Consider the following 22123-nt stretch of genomic DNA (forward strand, 5'->3'; position numbering starts at 1 on the left):
CAGCTCCAGGTGGCCTTTGTTATGTGAGAGGGAAATAATCTTCCATCTTGTTGGGCTATTTGCATTGGGTGGGAGAGCTCTTTGTTAGAGCTATATGTCCTGCATCTAACTCAAACAGGCTAAAGGAGGAAAGGCCTGGAGGAAAGTAGCCTCTTAGGAGCTTGTTGCATTGCTTTAGTTATTCCTATTTAAGGCATGGAAGATGAGGTAACGGAGAGAGTTGGTGAAGATCACTCATTGGAGGACAATTAACAAAAGTAAATTAAGACTAGGAGAGCAATGTGAGGAGACAGCAGGATCCTAGGAGCCTCCAGGAGACATTTTGCTATTTAAGAAGCAGAGAAAAAATATCCAGGAGAGAAAAGAAATGTTTTAACTCACACCACAATGAAAATACCACCACTGTGTATTGCTGGTCTGTATTCAAGGGCAGAGAGTAGGGCTACGTGGTTTTGAGTAAAGAGGGGCAGATAACTCTGAATCCTTCTAGGCTGAGGCAGGAATTATCGAAGACTACTTAGTGAGGTATGCAAGAAGAATCTTTATTTATTTTTTTAAAAGATTTTATTTATTTATTCATGAGAGACACAGAGAGAGGCAGAGACATAGGCAGAGGGAGAAGCAGGCTCCACGCAGGGAGCCCGATGTGGGACTTGGTTCCCAAACTGGGATCATGGCTTGAGCCAAAGGCAGACGCTCAACTGCTGAGCCGCCCAAGCATCCCAAGAAGAATTTTTAAAATAATAATAATGACAATAATGACAGCTAACATTTATTGAATCCTCGTGTGCCCCTGGGACTCAGTCAAAATTCTTTAGATGTATATGCTCCTTTAATCCTCACCATGACTGTATTATTCTTCTTTGAGAGATGAGTAAACCAAGATAGGAAGAAGTTAAGTCACAGGTCACTTGCAAGTAGCAGATGCAAACTTCAGATATAGGGAACTTGACTCTGGATGTACCCTCACACTTCTGGGGCAACTGCTCCACCCCCCGTCTCTCCTGTCCTTCTTTCCTTCCAACAACATTCAGTGCCTACACAGGTAGGCTGAAACATATTGGCTCCTTCCACTGTGTCACAGATCTGCATTCTAGAACCTACTTCAGGCAGGGTAGAGGTGGGGTGGAGGGTAGAAAGGACAGTGAGTGTCAGCCATGGCTCATTGGAATAGATCTGGTTCATAGAAAGAATTAAGGTCTGTCCATCTGATGGCAGAAGAGGAAGGGGCAACACTCTGTTTTCCTGGTGATGGAGCCCTTCTGTGGCTGGTGTGCGGGAGGCCTCCTGGAAGGGGTAGGCCAGGGTGGGCAGTGGAATCGAATGCCTAGGACCTACTGTTCTTGCTCCTAGAGTCCTCAGAGCCTCATTCACTCAGAGCTGTGAATTGATGGAAGGAGGAGATGGGAGGTTGCAGGAAGCTCTGTCCCTGAGGGTCTCTGCTCATTTCTTTCTGTGCCAAAAGTCATTTCATATTTAAAAAATCGTAGGCAATTAAGTCCCATGGTGCCTAAGACAGAAAAAAAAAAAGAAAGAGACTGTATAAAATCTCTTTCAAACTCAAAGACCCAGCTCCTGGCCAGGAGACATGCAAACTCTTTTAATAACCTTATTCTGGATCCACTTAAATGGAAACAGTCTCCAGTATTTTTAGCTGCTGCGTAATGGATGTAAAAAAGAAGGGGGAAATGTGTACGGTTTTTCTTCCCTAGTTAGAATACGAAGGAATTGCTCATTATCTCTTAACTGAGTCTCTTATGAGAAGAGGGAAACACCCCAGAGTCCTCATTGGCTCCTCCTCTGGCCCCAACGGGATTTAAACCCAAGGAGGGAAGCTCAGAGGGGAGAGAAGGCTGGAAGGAGCAGCACCGAGTTCTGCAGCACAAGGGGCCCAGGTCCTGAGTGACAGAAGTGTTGGAGGTGGTGCCCAGCAGCCTTTGAGGTAAGAGCACCAGTGTCTGAAGGCTTTACCTATGACAAGGAGGAAGGTGGCTAGGTGGGAATGAGCTCCTGAGCCTGAAAATCCAGACAGCGTAACCAGTGTCCTATTACTTCTGGTGGGAAGGAAAACCCAATTAGGAAATATTTTCCAGGACCCAAGCTACATGTCCTTAACCAGCAATATACTCGATACTCCAACAGGACTGAGTGCAGTCATCATCTTACCTGATCATGCTAGTCTGTGTGTTGTAGGAAATTTCTGCCTGGGGTAATAATAGATTTTTACATACAATGTTTTCTTTAAGTTTGGTGTGTCCTTCTCAGCACTATTTCTTTGTTGGCTTTTTAAAACTATTGCTACAATGTCAAAGTAATTTTTTGGTAATTTTTCTTACACCTCACTGTTTAAAAGAATTCTAAAATGAAACTTTGATTTTAGATGTGATCAGAAAACTATTCTAACTTTCCCCTTTTCTGGATTTTGCATATGCCAAGTAAGATGATATTTGCAAATGCACTTGAAGAGCTTTGAAGTTTTTTCAAACAGTTAATTTTTTTAGGTTTTCTTTCTTATTTGTAAGAGGACAATTTCCTCCTCCAAAATTCCCATGCCATGACCCTTGCAATGCCTCAAGAACACCCATTGGAAACATTTCAAGAAACTATGTGGTGAACCAGTTCTTGGGGGTCTTTTTACTCACTTATCTATTTATTTTTGTGGTTGGGAGAGAGTTGAGGGACTGGAGAGAGAGAGAATAAATGAGAATAGTCACCTAAAAGCACAAAACTGGAGTTGCTGATATAAGCATTAAAGAAAGAACAAATCCTAATGTGAAAATAACAAACTAGGTTAGCTGCAGTGCCTAATGTCCATGGGCTCTTTGAGGAGCCAGCCAGGAGCCAGGTGACCCCTGCTTAGCCTGGACTATAGACTGGTGGCCGGCTAAGCACAGAATCTGCATGAGAAGAATTTGGTGTTTGTTGGAGACTCAAAGTCCAGGTGATGAGGCTGGGAGACAGACTCTTAACATCAGTTATCATTTTTTCCAAGGGGAGGAGGGAATTCTCCCCACAGCCCCAAACCAGACATTCTTTCATTCAGCTTTGAGTCTTGCTATGTCCCCAAGTTTATGGCTATAGCTGAGTCCTGAAGAAGGCAAAATGGGGCAGGATGACTTCAGATCATCTTGTGGCTTCTGGTTTCTATTCCAGCATCGTTCTGTGGTTTGAAATGTAGGGTAGGCTGAGGTCTGCTCTGGAGAAGACGCCTTTAGGAATCATGTCAGTGGAAACTCTTATCCATCCACTGCTCATTCCAGAGCCTTGGCTCCTATAGGGTCTGGGTAGAGACGTGAGATCATGGTTTAGGTTCTGGAGCAGTATCTGGAGCCACCAGTCTGTGAACTGACGATGCTAAGATCTCAAGCCTGGTCCCTGAATGGCCAGGAGCTTTGCAGGGTCTCACCACAGTAGACTCACTGCTAATGTCAACCAGCCACTGTCTGAATATGTGCTGTTGGTCTCAAGGGAAGACCAGAGAGTATGGATGGAACCTAGCGTCTTTGGGAGAAGGCTGGCACTTTAAAAGTATTACAATAAGTGAAAAAGCATACGTTAAACTAAGGAAAGGAAATGCAACATTTTCGTAATATGCCTCGCTTCATTATCACTCAGCTGAAACAGTTTGTCATCAGAAGCCCCTACACCTGTGTGTCTAGCAAAGTGATGCTTTAAAACCATTCTGGAGATTGGCTGTGTGGCTGGATGTAGGGGAGGCAGGTCTTGAATTTATGCTCCTGTGCCCATTTCATCTTCTCACTGTGCATGAGCCTGTGTATGCCAATGAAAGTGAATGGAAGGGCTTTCTGTGAGAAGGGGATTCATTCCCATGGTGTAAATGGACATTTTTGCTTGATGCTCAGGAAAAGCATTAAGAAAGCTTAGCACAGAGCCTGGCACATCAAAAGAACTGAGAAAATGGAAACTACTATTGTCACCCATTTGAGCCCCCATAAGGTAGATTAATATTTGGTTGATGGAACAAAACAACCACACCAGCTCGTGACCACCCCTGAAAAGGTGATTGAGTGCTGAGGCTGGAGCAGAGACACCATGTGTTAGCTTTTCTAGCTTACGGTATGTGAGCAGATTGGTGGAAAGAGCTCTTCAGGAAAAGGGGTCTTGCATGGCAGTGTGAGTCATCTACAAGGACTTTTTGGACACTCATGGGTGTGGTCTACTAGATCCAGAAGAGCGGGGGACCGGATAAGCCTTATCCCATGAAGCCAATTGTTCGTTCTCACCCATACTTGGTGTTTCATATCCTATATGGTATACCTGTGCAGAGAGTTCAGTGTCACAGGGACCAGAAATAAAAGTGATCGTAAATATTTGGTTTGTCTGGAGTGTGACCTAGCTGAAAGAGCACTGTCTTGTGCATCTCACATGCTTGCATTACCACAAGAGAAAGAGATCAGAATTGAAATCTCTGATCTCTGAGATCAGGCTGAGGTGTCAGGCTGAGGGTGAGCCAGGCACCCAAGAACTTGCTCTTCTGGACCAAGTACTTGGGCCAGAAGACGTGGGGGTCACCTAGGGCCCAGGCTGTAGATTAGGGGCAGAAAATGTCCGAGAGAGTTTGGGGAAGGAGTGACAAGTTTGCCAGGTGGCATTTGTGACATCAGTGCATCCCTACCACCATGTGCCCCACTTTCCTTCATGGTTCGATGATATCCACCCTGTGATTTGGGGGCAGAATATTAAAAAGTATCTTTTTAACTCTACTGGAAATGGATGATACAATTTTTCTAAAACCCAAAGCAGTGCTCTCATTTGCTTGTGGTTAATTGTAAAGGCAGGATGAGGTAATACGGGAACCAAAGAAAGCCCTGAATTTAAGTAGAAAGATTTGTAATGGTGGCTAGAAATTGGCTGCCACTCTTTTTGTTGTAAGTAATGTATTTTATTTCTGACCAGGATGTGTGTCCTTCTTGGGGAAAACGAGGTGATGTGTAGACCATCTGCCCTAGGATAGGAGAGGACCATCTAGGACACAGGCTCTATCTTCTTCTTCTGGCCAAGCCTCAGTTGACATCTGCCCCTATAGACAGAAGTCTTGGTCTGCTTTGTGTTTCTTGGGAAGGCACTTCTCCACATCTCATGAGAAGCAAGCAGGATTTAACCTCATTGGGGGAAAAACAGTTCTCTTTCTAGGAGATCATCCTCGGCACTGCTCAGAGAGGAAGTGCAGGCATAGGATTTAGCTACTGAGCAATTCATATTGACTTGAGCACCCAGTAAGCTGTGAGTTTCTCTTATTTTCAGAAGAATCTCTCTTAAATATGATAGACAAGAGGACAATGATTTCTTTCTCACATGTAGTAATCTTCTCACTGGCTTTTTTTTTTCTTTTTTTTAATTTGGGAGCAGTACAGATAGCAGAGAGATGAAGAACACAGATAAGGAGAGTGGACAGACCTGGTGTTTGATCTCAGCTCTGTTGCTTATTAGCTGTGTGCCCTTGGGCAAGCTACTAAACCTCTCTGAACACCTGTAACAAAGAATGAGATCAATGGATTCTCAGGATTCTGAGGACTAAGTGAGAATAACATTTATAAATTGCCCAGCCCAGTCCCCATCGTCTAATAAACACATATGCAATAAACCTAGGTGCTATTGTTACTTAGTACACAAACCATTACCTTGGCCAAGATTGTGCTATGAGACTAGAGATACAGAAGGGATCAACATATTCATAGCCACTGCCATGAGTGAGATTATAGGGATGTGTAGGTGAAGAACACACATAGATTTTGGAGCTATCAGTGTTTGGCTGGAGATTGAAGCCACGGGGGTAGGTGTGGCCATCAAGAGAGAATGAACAGAACACAAAGGTAAATCCCTGTGATATCAGTATGGTTCTCAGGGCAGAACCAGGGGAACCATCCATCCAGCTGATGATCAGCATCACACACCTCAAAGGGCCTTTCTCGAAAAAGCAATACCAGGCAGCATTTGTCTTGAGTCTTAATATGCCTCTGCCCACCCCCCATCCCCACCTCCCCAGATCCCCTACCATCCCTCCTGCAGTCAGAATTAAAGACAAGAGGAGAGTCAATGAGACTGATTCTCAGGGACACCTGGTTTCCTGTAGGCACATTCCATACACGTAAACCCCCTTTGTCTCATACATTCCTACAGCATTTGCGAAATGTTTTCTCAGCAGAAAAATCATCCCCATTCGGAAACTTATCCTGCATTTTCCTGGGTGACATTTGCTGCCCTGTCCGCCCCCTCCCCACCCTGCCGGAGCTCTCTGTCTGTGGTCTGCTGGCCGTGCATACTAAAGGCATTGGTGAGGTCATCCCTTCCCTGTGCTCTTACGCAAGGGCAAGGCCGTCTCTCCTGCCACGTGTTGGAAGGAAAGCCAGCAGCTTCTCCTCTCGCTCATTACACTTGACAGAAGTGCTAGATTGAGGATTCCTCCCTCCCATCTTCTTTCGAACGATCACCCTGCCCGGGGAAATCTGAGCTCAACTCGGGGAATCCAAGAGGCTGCAATTAGCGAGGACATCTTGTAACAAGCGACAGGCGGCAGAAGGACAGGCGACACCGAGGGCTCCTATGAGGGCTTCTGGGGTTTCTCATATTCCAGGCTTCCAAAAACAAACAGTGAGACTGGGCTTCGCGCAGCCTTGCTGCGGTTTATGGCAAGAGTCTGTGGCTGTTTTGCATTCGTGCAGAACTTCTTCAAAAACCCATCTGTACTCCATTTGCGTCTCAGAAAAGAGTGAGCCATGGGGTGGGAGCGGGGTTTGGATGGCAGCAGCGGGCAGGGAAGTCTGAGTCCGCTTCCCTGTCTCCACCGTTGCCTGGGAAGGGGATTCATGACACTGAAAACTGCATACAAAGAAGTTGCCTTAGAGATCAGTGTGTGTGCTTATTGGGGGGTGACAGAAATACGGGGGTGGGGGGTGGAGGGCTCAGTTAGTGGACCCTGTGTAGATGGCTTTAAGTTTGCAGCCCTGCACTTTTGCTGCATAGTCAAAGGCACATTGCCTCATGCCCCCAAGTCTCATTTTCCCACCTTGGGGAGGGAACAGATCGATGTGAGTGATGGTGTTTTCATGGGGTTGAACTTTTGAGGACAGCAATCGTGAAATATCATTATTTTTACCCAAAACCTGCCTTCCAACGTGCTCTACTGGCCCTCCTCACCCCCACCCCCCTCCTCTGACAAAAATCCCAAGCAGATTCCAGAGATTTGCTGGTCACTTTTGGGACTGGAAGAAAACTCTTTTGTGAAGGGGAGGTAGATCCCAGTAGGAGAGCCTCAGTCTCCCATCCAGGCCACATGTTTTCTTTCCACCCAGCTCAGGCCTGATGCTGGAATCTGCAGATGGGCAGGAGGGGAGGGGTCCCGCTGGGTCTGGTACCTTCCTTCCTCCACTGCCTTCCCCACCTGGCCTGGCTGCTTCTGGCTTCCCCAGCTTGCTGACTGAGGCAGGGAGGCAAGTCAGAAGGGAAAAGGTATTTTTATCTAGTTAGAGCTATGATGGTTTCCTTCTAGTTATCGATGCCTTTGTTGTGGCAGCTGCTCCCAGTGCTGGCTCCACCTGCCCCCACTTGTGGGAATCTGTTGTGAGTTTTCCAGACCCTCTGCATTCTACCCTCTGGGTACGTCCTCTCATGGTTTGCCCGCTGGGGAGACACACTCCTGCTGAGCAATAGCCCCTCAGCTCTGGCCCCCAGCTGCCTTTTATATGTGGCATAGACTTGACCTATGGCAGGATTTCCATATTCTTGTCTCCCCAAACTCTTGGGGGCACAGTCTCTCCCACCATTGCCTCCTCTGATCTCTGCTGTGCAGGCTGTGCCAGGCAAACACTCACCTCTGAATTCCTCTGGGCAAGAGGCAGGTACTGGTCTCTCTGCCCTCCACCTTCTATGTAAACCAACCTACCCCCAGAAAATCGCCAGTAAAGCATTTCCCTTTAGAATGTGTGGGCGCTTATTACCCACTGTGCAAATCCCATGACAAGGAATGTCTCACTGACCATTCTATTACCTCAGCAAGGTGTTGAGTCCAGTTCCTGGGACATAGTAAGTGCTCAGAAAAGGTGCATTATTATAATTTTTAAAAAGGTTTATTTATTTATTTATTTCTTGTGCATGAGCGGGGGGAGGGGCAGAGGGAGAGGGAAGAGAGAATCTCAAGCAGACTCCACACTGAGCACGGGGGCTCTGAGACTGGGCTCAATCTCATGACCCTGAAATCATGACCTGAACTGAAATTAAGAGTCAAGTGGTTAACAGACTGAGCCACCCAGGGGCCCCAGTTATTATTATCCATACTGCATGCTTTGAATTATAGGAAGAGCTAAGAAGGAGTGAGTGGGGCAAAGGGATGATATGAAGAAGAACTCTCCTTTGATGCTGCTCTGTTTAGATCAGAGTGGTAGTACGGCCCTTGGGTAAAACCTTAGCACAGGGCATCTGCCCAAAGGAGGGAATCACATAGGGAGGGTATACGCTGAACTCTTGTGTTATTTGTGTCAGAATTTCATATTGATGCAGAGCAAACACAGGCTTACAATCTGATGGACCTAGTTTTGAATCCTGACTGTGCCATTTACTAGTTGGATCACTCCTGGTTTCACACCTCATTGCTCACCCAGGATAAGCAGAGTAGCACTAATCTTGTTTAGCAGCTCTGAAGATTAACTATGAGGATTAATGTACCTGGCCAACGCGTGGCACAAAGCAGCAGCTTGACAAATAACATGTAGTATTATTGTAATATTATTATTGTTATCTCTAATAATAATTCAGCCAGGGATCTTCACCCCCCACTTCTTCATACTAAATAAACGATGACTCTTAGAAATCAAAGATTTTATAAAGTATTAGAATTGGGTTCAATGATGCTTTCTTCCCTTTCTGACCAATGGAGTTATCTGCCCAGGTCAACTCTCTTGATGGTGTTCTGCTGACTGTGACTAATGAGTAGGAAAAGGGGCGGCATCTGATGATGGCCTGAGGAGGGCTTCTAGGATGTAGGCAACATTAGAGTTCTTAGCTGGGTGGTGGTTCCATGGCTGTTGCCTTTATAACAATTCATTAAAATGATGCCGTTTTTGTTGCATGCTCTTTTCAGGATAGATATCACCCTTCATAATAAAAAGGATGAGAAAGAGAAGGAAATCACATTCAGTCATTGATTAAAACCAAAACCTCAAATATTTATTGAGCACTTACTGTGTTCTTGGTATGGTACAAAGTGCTCTCCACATATAATGCGGTGAAGCAGGTGTTAACATTCCCACCCTATCAGATGAGGCTAATGCTGGGACAAGCAGTCTTCACAAGGCTAGACACCTAGCACCTGACTTGTCTTTCCAGAAAATTGTCACTGCTTCTCACAGTGGGGACAGAGAGCTTGGGCTTCAGTCTTGAAGACTTGGGACTTTGCCACAGGAAAGGACTAGGCTACCTGACTTCAGTCTCTGTACAAATGCTTGAGCATCTTGAGTTGGTCAAGAAGCAGCCCTACAGCTCTAGCTAAGGGGTGCCATGACAGCCCAGCAGAGAGGTGTTCTGGTGAACGCGTGCCCCTAAACAAATGTGAGGCACCACCTGGGTCTCCTGTGGTCTGCCCAGTCTCGGTCTGAGAGTGGTCAAGAACGTGCCATCCTGGGGGCACCTGGGTGGCCCAGTGGTTGATGTCTGCCTTTGGCTCAGGTCATGATCCTGGGGTTCTGGGATTGAGTCTCACATTGGGCTCCCCACAGGGAGCCTGCTTCTCCCTCTGTCTGTGTCTCTGCTTCTCTCTGTATGTCTCTCATGAACAAATAAATAAATCTTAAAAGAAAAAAAGTGCCATCTTGGGATAGGAGCTGGGGAGAAGCATCCTGTTGCACATTGATGGAGCTGGGGGCCAGGCTGGAGGTGAAACCTAACAGCCTGTTCCTGCTCCAGTGGCCTGACTGACAAATCAGGCCTGCTGAGCACTGACAGATTTGAGGGTGACTGACCCCTCAGATTGTGTGACTCTGTGCTCCTGCCTTGGGAGGGCTCCACAAGGAATCGGCCTTGGGTCCTGTGCTTAAGAGGCCGACAGCTTCATGGGGAGACAAACTGTGTATAAGAGTAACTATAACACAAGACAAACCATCAAGAGGCCCACAGAGGAACAAATCCATTTCTCTGAATTCTCAGCAGAAGGAGAGCCAGTAGTGTCCAGCTGGAGTGACACAGGGGACATGAGAGAGGGCTTCACGGAGAAGGTATTTGTGTTAGAAATTCTGGTCCTTTGTTGGCTTACAGGAGTCAACAGGCAGAGGTGGTAAGCAGAATCCTGGCCCGGGATCTGAGTACAGGCTCTGCCCTTCCTGCCCGTGGCACCCGGGACAATGTGTTCAATCCCGTGAGCCTTGGTTTCCTCATGTGTGCAAAGCAGCATAACATAGTGGACATGGATTAGCATGGACTCTGGAGCTGGACTGCCTGGATTCACATTCTGCAACTCTTGGCCACTTGCTGGTGGGCAAGTTATTTTAGGTGGCCAAGCCTCAGTTTCTGCATCTGTAAAATGGGGTAATAATAGGAGATTTCACTAAAGATTGTTGTGAGGATTGCATAAGATAAAACATGTAGAACACTTAGGGCCTGCCTGGTACATAGCCTGCTCTCTCTGTAGGTGGTGTTAATGGGGCAGGTAATATTAGGGGTGTGGTATAGATTAGGGATGGGGGGAATCGAAGCCCGGTCACAGTAGGACAGGAGGCAGGAATGGGTAGTGTGTGAGAAGAAACAAAAAATTTAGTTTAGATCCTCAGGAGCCACAGGGTGAAATATTTCTGCTGGTTTCTCAGCCTCCTGTGGGCTCCTAAAATCTACTCAAAAGGCCAATTTCCATCAGCAAATATCCATGGTTTGTCTTTTGCATCTTTTCTGGATACAGGTCTCCTAGAGGGTCTGCTCCTGAGGATGGGTCTCCAGGGGACATTCTGCTTCCCCCTGGGGCTCCTACTTGGCTCTGTGCTTTTGGTGGCATCAGCCCCAGCCACTCTGGAGCCTCAGGGCTGCAGTGACAAGGAGCAACAGGTCACTGTCAGTCACACCTACAAGATCGACGTGCCCAAGTCTGCTCTGGTCCAGGTGGAAACTGACCCTCAGCCCCTTAGTGATGATGGGGCCTCGCTCCTGGTCCCCGGGGAGGCTGAGGAACAGAACATCATCTTTAGGCACAACATCCGCCTGCAGACACCACAGAAGGACTGTGAGCTGGCAGGCAGCGTCCAAGACCTCCTGGCCCGGGTGAAGAAGTTGGAGGAAGAGATGGCGGAGGTGAAGGAGCAGTGTAATGCCCAGCGCTGCTGCCAAGGAGCTGCTGGTGAGCTTGCCACCTGGTATTCATTCAACAATTATTAATATTTTTTAAGATTTTACTTATTTAGTCATGAGAGACACAGAGAGACAGGCAGAGACATAGGCAGAGGGAGAAGAGGCCTCCTGTGGGGAGCCTGATGAAGGAGGGACTCAATCCCGGGCCCCCGGGATCACCACCTGAGCCAAAGGCAGAAGCTCAACCGCTGAGCCACGCAGGTGCCCTCAACAGACAATTGATGGGCCCCTTCTATGGGCCAGATGTTTCCCATGAGCCTGGGGTGCTCCCACCTCACTCTGGGTTTTCTCGGGGTGTGAGGGGGTCTTGTCCTTGGCAGTAGCTGCAGGAAGTACCCGCAGGCCTCAGGAGACAGGGGCCGGGGACTCCCAAAGTGAGTCTGGACTCCTGGGTTTCGGCTTGTGGGCGCTGAGACCAGGGGATCCAGTCTCTACTGGGAGGGGAAGCAGCAGCGGGGGTGGGGTGGGGGGGGGGCTAGGTCAGAGTCTGGCTCAGGTGGGAAGGGGCAGCGCCCTGTCTTCGTCCTGGGCCCTGCCTCCTTCAGAGAACGCGTCCTGCCAGGACCCAGCGGGGGCTCCGGGGGGCGCCTGGGGGCGCCGGCCCGCACCCCAGCCCGCTCTCCCCTGGCGGCAGGTGCGAGCCCCCCCTGCAGCGGCCACGGGAGCCTCTCGCCGGACACCTGCGGCTGCATCTGCGACGAGGGCTGGGAGGGCGCGGCGTGCGAGCGGCCCGCCTGCCCCGGGGCGTGCAGCGGCCACGGCGTGTGCGTGCGCGGCGTGTGCAGGTGCCACGAGGACTTCACGTCCGAGGACTGCAGCGAGCGGCGCTGCCCCGGCGACTGCAGCGGCCACGGCTTCTGCGACACGGGCGAGTGCTACTGCGAGGAGGGCTTCGGCGGCCTGGACTGCGCGCACGGTGCGAGCCCCCCCCCCCCCCCAGCTCCTTTCCCGGCCCCCGCGCCCGCACCTTTAGCCGTGGACACGCGGGCTCCTGCGCGAGGACCCGGCCTCCACCCCCCGCGTCGTCGGAAGCCCTGCAGGGCTCGGGAAGCACAGATGGCTGGTCCCCCCCTCCGTGTGGGAGGCAGGGCGTCGGGGTGGGGCCCGAGGAGTTGCCGTAGCAACGAGTCCTAGATGATACTGACGCTGCAGGTTTGAGGACCAGTGGCCGTCTGCGATCTGATGCAGCCGTGCGTGCATCTGTGCGTGTGTCTGGGGATGTCTGAGTCGGTGCTAACACCCAGCCCTGTAACTGCCCGCGGAGGGTGGGGTGGGGGGGTAACTGTCCAGAGCCGGGCCCTACACAGGCGCTGTGTGCCCTACACCTGTCACCGCAGGTGGGTGGATGAATGAAGGGGCAGGATTTGGCTGGCACAATACTATATAGTCGGTGACTCCACGTTGGTGATGCATCTTTGTCCCTGTTTCCCCACCCTCTTCACACCTCTTCCTGTTCCGCATCCAGTGGTGGCTCCCCAGGGCTTGCAGCTGCTCAAGAGCACCGAGAATTCCCTGCTGGTGAGCTGGGAGCCCTCCAGCGAGGTGGACCACTACCTCCTCAGCTACTACCCTCTGGGGCAGGAGCTCTCTGGGAAGCAGATCCAGGTGCCCAAGGAGCAGCACAGCTATGAGATCCTTGGTTTGCAGCCTGGAACCAAGTACATAGTTACCCTGCGCAACGTCAAGAAAGAAGTTTCCAGCAGCCCACAGCATCTGCTTGCCACCACAGGTGAGGGAGTGAGGAAGCGGCAGGATGCCTGGGGTTTCCCAGGAAAGGCCCCATTTTAAATATTTTCTTACGTTGTCCCCACAAATACCCTTCTGCTCCTCCGGAGCATTGTCCTAATTTGGAGTTGAAAAACATAGCCACTGCAATCCTAGTTTCTGGAGAAAAAACTCAGTCCTTGCTCCCTTCTCTCAGCTCCTCCAAGTCAGTGATAAAGCCTACTGGATTGGGGCTCAAGGGGTATTTTCTACCCCCGAGATCAGTAAGGCCTGATTGCCCTGCAGCCACACACACCCAGGCCCTCTGAGCCTTTGAGGCCACTCAGCAGGTTTGAGTTGGGGTGGGTGAAGATTTGCCACCTGTATCAGACACATCTCTGCAGGAAAGAGTGAACAGCGTAATTGAAGGTGGTTTAGTGAAGAGGCATGAATGGGTAGGATTTGGCTGGTACAATGCTCTAGGACTAGCATCAGTGGGGACCCACCCCATTCTGAAGGGGCAGGGATGGAAATTGGGTCTCAGACCCAAAAACAGCTGTAGGAGAGGGCTGCCTGAGGAGGTACTTTTGGTACAGATGTAGGCATTCCACCATGACCTCACTGGGAGGGAGGGAAGGAGATCAGTTGCCTGACTTTCTATCCTGCCCTCTGAGCTTCTGGTAACTCACTGGCTGAATGTAACAAGAAGCCAGAGGGCAAGGGGATCTGACTAACACAATTCATAGAGGTCATAATCTGGGACACACAGCAGGACAGGGGATGGATCTGGAGGGACAGAGTCTCTGGTGTACCACCAAATGTTACCAAAAGGTTTTGGAAAGACAAGCCTCACTGCTTACTGTTTAGAAATTCTTATTTTCTCATGAAAGTTCTTTTTTTTTTTTTTTAAGATTTTATTTATTTATTCATGAAAGACACAAAGAGAGAGGCAGAGACACAGGCAGAGGGAGAAGCAGGCTCCATGCAGGGACCCTGATATGAACTCGATTCAGGGACTCGAGGATCATGCCCTGAGCCAAGGGCAGGTGCCCAGCTGCTGAGCCACCCAGGCATCCCTCTCGTGAGAAAGTTCTTAAAGCAGCTTAGATCTTCAAGAGCTTGGAGAAACCTAGTTATTTGATTGCTTTGGATCCATGCATTCACTCATTTTACTGCACATCTACTGTGTACCAGGCACTGTTCTAGATGCTAATAAAAATCAGTTGCCTCAACTCTTCACTAAACTCTTGAGGAGAGATCCAGGGAGACCCAGATGGATGGGCTTTTGGGCACATAGCTGTCTCTGCAGAAACATCAGGCTGCCTATCCTGTTTGGTGGTGAGGATGGGGATGACTCCATGTTGGAAAGGACCATGAGGGCCCCCTCATCCTGGCAGTACAATTTGTGATTGCCTCTCTCAATCCCCTCCAGCCATAGACTGCCCAGGATACCCCTCGAGTTAGGTGGGTTAGGTTTATTGACTGTTGGAGTGTAGGACAACACATCATGGGTGTCCCAGTAAGAGCATTAGAAAGGACTGGGGTAGAACTGGGGCTCGGGTTAGGTGATTTAGGGGAAGGTAGCCCGTAGGCTTTGCTTTGGCATGCATGTTATCAGGAAGGGGAGTCAACTCTATGACTGTAACTTAGTGAACCTTATCTAGAAAGAGCAGACTAGAGGGAGGCTAAAACCAGCATCAGTAAAGAAGGAGTAGTTACTCCTATTGGTCAAGAGAGAGAATATTTAGTTGTTTTTGTGGTTTGGACAGTGTTCATGTTTTTACCTGTATTCAGACACGATTACAGAATGGCCCTGTTTTGTCTTGAGCTATCGTGGCGACACAGGGGCTTGTCAGATGTTGATGTTCTGTGAAATCGTTTATGTTCAATGGGAGCGCACCCAAGCTGACCCAGGCCGGCTCTCCACCATCGGGGTGCTTTTCTCTTTCTCCCCTCTTTGTCTGTGCCTGCCTCTCTCTTCAGACAGGCCAGTGCCCAATGCCTCCCAACGAAGAGCAGAGACATCTGTTCTGAAAGTCTTAGTAACCCCTCTGGGCTTCTGCTCTAGGGACTTGTAAAAGCTTGCAACTGAGAGCTTGTCTTTCTGTCTCATCTGATTCATGTTAAACCCATTCTACTTGTTCCTCAGGGGATCCTCCCTCCGAGAGATCCTTATCCCCATAATAATCTTGAATATTTTCATTAAGTCTCTGCTTTTTCATTTGTGAGCTGTCTAGGACAGGTCACCTCTTGACCTGTTCCCTCAAGGAATTCCCATCTTTGAAGGGAGGACCTGGAGGCTTGCAGATGGAAGCCAGTAGGTGTGGGGGCACGGCGGAGGGGCAGATTCTTCAGAGAAAAGGCTCTGTGAGGTTCTTTGTTCATAACAGAGTGAGTCAGAAACATTCTGAACTGAGGGGCCTTGGAGCACAGAATTCACCCCCTGCCTGAGGCATGGATTCTCTGTCCCATGCCCTTGACAAGTGGTCAGTCAGCCTAGGGAATAATTAGGGAACATCATCAAGGTGGTGAAGGTGGGCAGGTGACCAAGGAAGGGGCAAGGCTGGGAACCTAGGGGCTGATCTTCCCTGTTCCAAAATTCAGGTCAGATGACATCCACCTGGTGATATGGCCATTGAACACACCGTGCTCTCAAAGACTCAGTGCCCCTTCCTCAGCCGCCACCGAAAACTGCTTCTTTTGGAGCCGCATCATTTAGCCATTAATAATATTTGACTATGAATAAATGGGTACAGTAACTCTCCTCTGCAGGCTGAGATCACCAGGTCTAAACTGTGGTTGGAGGTGCAGGAAAGATACTCAGAAGGACCAAGTTAAAATTCACCTATTTTATAGTTTTGCCTATGGTTAGTCCTCACAGGAGAGTTTGAGCAGTGAGGAAGGAGCTGTAATTTGGGAGACGAAGGAAGAGACGGGTTGTATTATTGTATTATCTATTTATTCATGAGAGACACACAGAGAGGCAGAGACCTAGGTAGAGGGAGAAGCAGGCTCCCTGCTAGGAACTCGATGCGGAACTCGATCCTGGAACCTTGGGATCACACCCTAAACCAAAGGCAGATGCTCAACCACTGAGCCACCCAGGCGTCCCTGTTATCAGTATCATACTCCAGAAAATTTCAGATGCGTTTCCCATACTTTACGTGGGAGAAGCTGTGCTTCTCATACTGGGGTTGAGTCTTTGAGGGCAGCATTCTGCAGCTAAAGGGTGTGTTTCATTTGGAGCAGCCTGACCCCTGAGCCTGGCAGTTTGGATGATTGGCTGGAGAGGTATGGTCCAGGGCGTGGCCCATGCCAGCTTGGACAGGGAGGGCAGCATGGCATCCGATGGGATGGGATGGGATGGGAAGAGAGGAGGCTTTCGCAGAAGATAGTCTGTCCTCTGTGGGTAATATGAGAGCCAACAGGTTTTTTTTGCTACTATGGAGTTTTAAGACACCTGTCAAGGATGGTGTCCTGGGCTGAAGCATGTTCTCAGTGTGTCATGAGAGGGCGCTGACCGGTAGCCAGTGGCCTGTTACAGACCTGCTGGACCTCTGCCCTTCACTGCTTTCTTTTGCTTTCCCTGGCCCCTGCCCTAGATCTTGCTGTGCTTGGCACCGCATGGGTGACAGATGAGACTGAGAACTCTCTGGATGTGGAATGGGAGAACCCCCCGACTGAGGTAGACTACTACAAGCTGCAGTATGGCCCCCTGACAGGACAGGAGGTGGCCGAGGTCACCGTGCCCAAGAGCAGTGACCCCAAGAGCCGATATGACATCACTGGTAAGAGCCAACACTGGGGATGTGAGATGTTTGCTGTGGATGCTGAGGTGGGGACAGTGTACACAGAAAGTCCTGGGACCCTAAGGAATCACTTGAACTCTGACCCTGAAAGTCCTGGATAAGAGCCCATTCTGTGGGCCTTCAGACTGTGCTCTAGCATCCCAGAGCTGACTCTGGAATCTCAGAGCGCCCGGGGAACTGATTATAAGCCCAGTGTGCTCTTGGAAAACCCTGTCTGTGTCTCAGGGTGGGTATGCTGGCACAGACATGCCTTTTGGAAGAAGTGTGTGTGTATGTGTGTGTGTGTGTGTGTGTGTGTGTGTGTATGTGGTTGGGATCACATTTTGTGACTCCTGAAGCTATAGAATTTAGCTTCCTTTAAGGGAAATAATACAATCATGAATACCCAAGTGAATACCCTTGGAAGTGGCCCATGCAGGGGAGGGGACCCTGAGGCTTATTGGTTCCATGGTGATGTCCTCCTCTGGGGCCTCATTCTGCGGTCCACTCTGTGAGTTCCATCTTGAAAGGGCATCTTGGATTCCCAGTGTTTGCAGAGTGGGGAGCAGTGTGTGTGCCTGCCACATGCTGCTCTTGGCTTGTCCTTTGCCGCAGGCTGGATATCTGCATCACAAAGGACAGTCCTTCAAACCGCTGCCACAGAGAAATAACAAACAAAAACAAAAAAGGCAAAGCAAAGAAGAAAATAATGGAATACAGTTAGGCTAATTATTACAATGAGACAGAAGGAAACTTGTGGTGGGGGGAAAGGAAGGATCGTTGGCATAAAACCATTTGGGCTGTAAGTAAAATTGGGAAATCAGTGTTTGGTGGCCCAAGAAAGGAGCTCCGTTAACTTGACCTCATCCACTCTGGCCCCCCACTCCCATCCCCATAAGCCCCTCCAAGATGCCTGGTGTCCCACTGGTCCTGCCACTCTTTCTCTGCCTTAGATTAATCTTCAGGTGAGAAGCATAGCCCCTCACCTCCCCTCACAAGGGAAATCCTGGGGGAGAGCAGGGTTGGGGGAGAGGGTCTGGAGCCCGCGCTCACTGACCTTGGCTGTTTGTTTGCAGGTCTGCAGCCTGGGACAGAGTATAGGATCACCGTGGTGCCCATGAAAGGAGAACTGGAGGGCAAGCCGATTCTCCTGAATGGCAGGACAGGTAGGAGCTATTTTAGAGGCACCATGAACATTTCTTGAGTTTGCTTTCAGTTATTTTTCTTGGCTGACTCCTCTCTGGATAAGATCTCTGGGATTTGTGTGCAGCGAGATTCTCTCTGTGTGTCCTGACATCTATTTTGTGGGGCAGAGGAGGGGAAGTAAACTTTTCCTTTTGGAAGTGTTTCTCACCATTGAAAATCTCCTCCAGGATCTTAGAGTCAAGAGGAAAGGCCATTTCTGATACTTTTCTGCTTATCTTATTAGCCTTTATCACTGGTTTATTTTTTTAAATAATAATTTAATAATCACTGGATTATTTTGATTCATTATCTTGGACCTAGGCACATAACTCCGTATTACCTGCAATGGGTGATTTATAATTTTTTTCTCATCGTTCTTGTGTTTTTTTCCTGATGATTGCACTCAGGCACTCTGCTGGAAAATGTCAAAAGATTTTTAAAGGTTCTCACATGGGAGCAGTGGTATATTTAACATCTGTGGATTGCAAAAACACATAATGACAAATGTTGTAAATCAGTAACATTTGACGATAGATTTGCAAGTTATGAATCAGAAAAGAATCCAAAATCCCTGTAGTCATATATACAAGAGAGTCCATGTATAACTTTGAGTTTTGAGCCAGTGTTCAAATCTGTATGGAATGGTGTGTGTCTCCTGCAGTGGCTGGGCTCCTGCCAGCCCCAGTTGGGAACTGGTGAGCTAGATGATAATGCCACTGGGGGAAGGCTAATCCTTGATGCTAGCCAAGAAGGGATCTTTGGATTTGGAGACTTCCTTAAAAAGCATTTTAGTTCTTTTCAATTTGGTCCTGGCAGGAGCTGGCCAGGGTGGTGAGATGGGTGCAAGAATTGAATTTGCTATTTCGGTTGCCTGACAGATCGCATATCTGTAGTGTGAAAGTTAGAGTCAGACAGTTGGGAAGGATAAGATACAACTTCATTTAGGAACGAGACGATACAGACTGTGCAGCCTGCCCAAGTGGTGGACTGGTGAAAACTTTCAGTGGGGTGGAAGATGGTGAGGGCTTTCTTGTTAGCTGTGAATTAATTGAGAGCCTCCTAGGTGTCAGGCATTATACTGAGTACTTCACATAAATTATCTCATTTAGCTCTCACTGTAACTATGTGGTAGGTCCTACTATTATTTCTAAGTCACATTAAAAAAAAAAAAAAAAAAAAAAAAAAAAACAACCAACAAACAAACCAGTGAGAAGTTAAACTCTGGATTGCCCAGGCAAGAAATGACAAAGTTGGGATTTGCACCTAGGATATCTCCTTCAGTGGACCTAAAACTAAAGTGTCTCCCACTTTGCCTTTTTACCCATTGTTTCTGGTTAATTCTCATACTGTTTACTTCCTACATAAAAATTTTCTGGGACTCCTCATTGCTTTAGGATAATGCAGAACTCCTGTTACCTTGGCCTCAGTGGAGCTGGCCTCCCGGGCTGTGGTTCACTTCACTACTACTTCCCAAAGGGAAGCCTTCCTGCTGCTGTCCTGTTCTTGGGGTTTCTTCTTTTTCCTTTCCTTTTTTTTTTTTTTTAAAGTAGGCTCCATCCCCAGCATGGAGCCAAACATGGTACTTGAACTCATGACCCTGAGATCAAGACCTGAGCTGGGATCAAGAGTCGGATGCTCAACTGACTGGGCCACCCAGGCGCCCCTGTTCTTCGGGTTTCTCAACACTGAAGGTTTATCTCCTTATCTCTCCATTATGGGTTTTTTCATGTTGTGACTCCAGCCTAGGAAAGCCTCCATGGTTATCTCTAGCTATCCATTAATTCAATCAGGAATTCAATTAATTCGAGCTATCAATTAATTCAACAAAAAGTAATTGCAGAGCACTGTCTGAGCACTAGAGACATGGTCCCTTTAGATTCTTCCAAAGATGAAAAGTCCTGGTCCTTGCCCTTTGGGGGCTCATAGCAATAAGATCACTCATCCTTCCAGGCTCAGCTCCAACCTTAGCCTCTCTGCCGAGGCCTTGTGGGACCACATTAAATAGCAACCATTTTTGTCTTGGGATTTTTAGAGCATTTAATCACACGTGGCCTTGAATTGCTAGTTAACCTTTCGAGTATGTTATCCCGACTAGAATGTGAGCACTCAAGAAGCGGTTTTATTGTCAATTATCATCTAAAAGCAGGATGGGATATTTTATTGGAAAGCAAATAAATTTGTGTCATGTGTCCTACAAACATAAAAAAAAGACACAATCACTTCTGAGGTCAGGAAACACTCTTAAACCTGGCTAGACTGTTCATTAATTTAAGGGGTGGGGGCGGGGGAAAGATTCTCTCTTTTCTCCAAATATTTTGCATTGCCTGAGATGGAAAAAGACACTGAAACGTATAAGAATAGCATAACCACGTGCAGGGAGGAAATGACACAGTTCAGGTATTTTCCATTTAACAAGTCACTCAGTGGAACTAATCCATGAAAGGGAAGGGGTCAATTGAAAATCCTCACCCTGTTAAGACACTCTAAGTGCATTGAAGCATCTTCCAGAAAGGCAAAGCTTTAGAAGCAGGTCAACTTCAGAGGAGCCAGCACCAGCCAGACCAGTGTCTTCAGGGGGAATGTCCCTGGACTTGGCCGCTGAGCCCTTACAGCCACCTCACCTCCAATGACAAGAAGGGCAGACCACTAAATAAGAGGTGATGCTACCACTTTGTCCTCAGTTTCTCCATCTGTCAAAGGAAAGGTTGGACTAAATGAGTTAAAAGTCCCCCCCCCTTTTTTTTTACATTATTATAAGTCTTTTAATAACTCCTGTGATTCATGCTTTTCTGTGGTGAGTCCAGAACAAAGGACTGCTTGTTTTGTCGTAATTTCACAAGCTCCTCTGAACAGCAGAACACACAGCCTAGCATATTCACGTATTAACAATTTTCTTAGAATTTTTCCTTTTGACAATGCTGTGAAATAGCAATTCGGCCTCTCTTAGGATCTTTTTCACCTTTTACTGCTTTCCACACACACTGCTGCATTTGTAATGGCCCAGCCCCTAAAACTTTCCTTCTTACACTCCTTCATGTTTCAAGATGAACTCCTGCCAACATTCAGTGCTCCTGCCTCACACAAAACCACCCACATACAGCCAGTGGCTGAAAAATAATTATGATCTTCATCATTTGAGTATCCCCTATATTCTAGGTACTGTGGGACTTCATAAATCTTATCTTTGGTCCTTATAACAGCATCATAAGCATTATTATTCCCATTTTACAGGTGAGAAAATGGAAGCCCACAGAGTTTAGGAGAGTCAGGGTGAACTAGTGGATGGCTTTTGAATGTGGGTTTGCTTGAGGTCAAATCACAACCTTTCCAGAAGCAAAGCTGGAGGAGAACAGGTAGAGAGAGGTTGATCTCTAAGTGCATTATCTATAAATAATGCCTTTGGAATAGTTTTATTACCACACTGAAAGCAGTAGGGGAGGCCTAAAGCAGTGAGATGATGGGACACATGGCTACCGGAGTCCAAAGAAGGCCTTATCTACCAGGAACTCACTTTCAAACTAGGGGTATAAGGCGCTATCCCCCATCTTTGCCCCCAAGTCCATATCCTGGTAGATTTTAGATCCTGGCTGTGCCATTTTCCACTAAACCAACTGGGTGGTTCAGAAGTAGCCACTATGAATGGAGAAAGCTATTCCCAATGCCTGTTGCCATGGACTGTAGCAGGGACATGTGAGGCTGGTGTTCTAGCTCAGGCTTCGGACCTCAGACAGCCATGCCCTACCCAGCCTAGTGGTGAATCTCATCATAAAGAATAAACTTTCCTGATGTGCCCAGAGCTCTTAATTAGCTTCTTCCGCACACTCATTTTGGCAAATCAGATCTTTGGAGGTAGGGATGCCCTTTGGTCTAACACATGCAACTCAAAAGTCTACCTCCCAAGTCTTGTCTTAAATCTCTCTTACCTTGAATGGCCCTAAGAAAGGTCCTACCAGGGCTTTTGGTGTCCAGCAGGTGGGAAAGAAGTTGGGGCCTCAGAAGGAGAGCCTGTCTCCTCTCTGCGGCTCCCATTGTGACTCATCTATGATTCAGTCAGCATCTGCAGCTCCTGGAAGGCTTTGTTCCATGGAAAAACTGTTTAT

At 48.1% G+C, this 22123-nt stretch overlaps 1 protein-coding gene and 1 long non-coding RNA gene across 3 annotated transcripts in view; one reads left to right on the plus strand and one right to left on the minus strand.

The window, feature by feature from the left end:
• The first annotated feature begins 1845 nt into the window (after positions 1-1845).
• TNN (tenascin N) overlaps positions 1846-22123 on the plus strand; it is a 62686-nt gene continuing 42408 nt past the window's right edge. For both annotated transcript variants that reach the window (XM_077901768.1, XM_077901769.1), the window contains exons 1-6: positions 1846-1942; positions 10904-11335; positions 11981-12262; positions 12812-13075; positions 16653-16838; positions 17915-18004. In XM_077901768.1, coding sequence (XP_077757894.1) covers positions 10930-11335; positions 11981-12262; positions 12812-13075; positions 16653-16838; positions 17915-18004 — 1228 coding nt within the window. In that variant the 5' untranslated portion in view covers positions 1846-1942; positions 10904-10929. The remainder of the gene's footprint in view (positions 1943-10903; positions 11336-11980; positions 12263-12811; positions 13076-16652; positions 16839-17914; positions 18005-22123) is intronic.
• LOC144316179 (uncharacterized) lies at positions 16004-22067 on the minus strand. The gene is made up of 6 exons (XR_013382021.1): positions 21947-22067; positions 20493-20713; positions 18364-18498; positions 17896-17988; positions 17257-17492; positions 16004-16453 (listed from the first exon to the last, which is right to left on the minus strand). It is a non-coding gene; the product is annotated as an uncharacterized LOC144316179 (long non-coding RNA).

This window comes from Canis aureus, chromosome 6 (genome assembly GCF_053574225.1).
Source record: "Canis aureus isolate CA01 chromosome 6, VMU_Caureus_v.1.0, whole genome shotgun sequence".
In the NCBI taxonomy this organism is placed as follows: domain Eukaryota; kingdom Metazoa; phylum Chordata; class Mammalia; order Carnivora; family Canidae; genus Canis; species Canis aureus.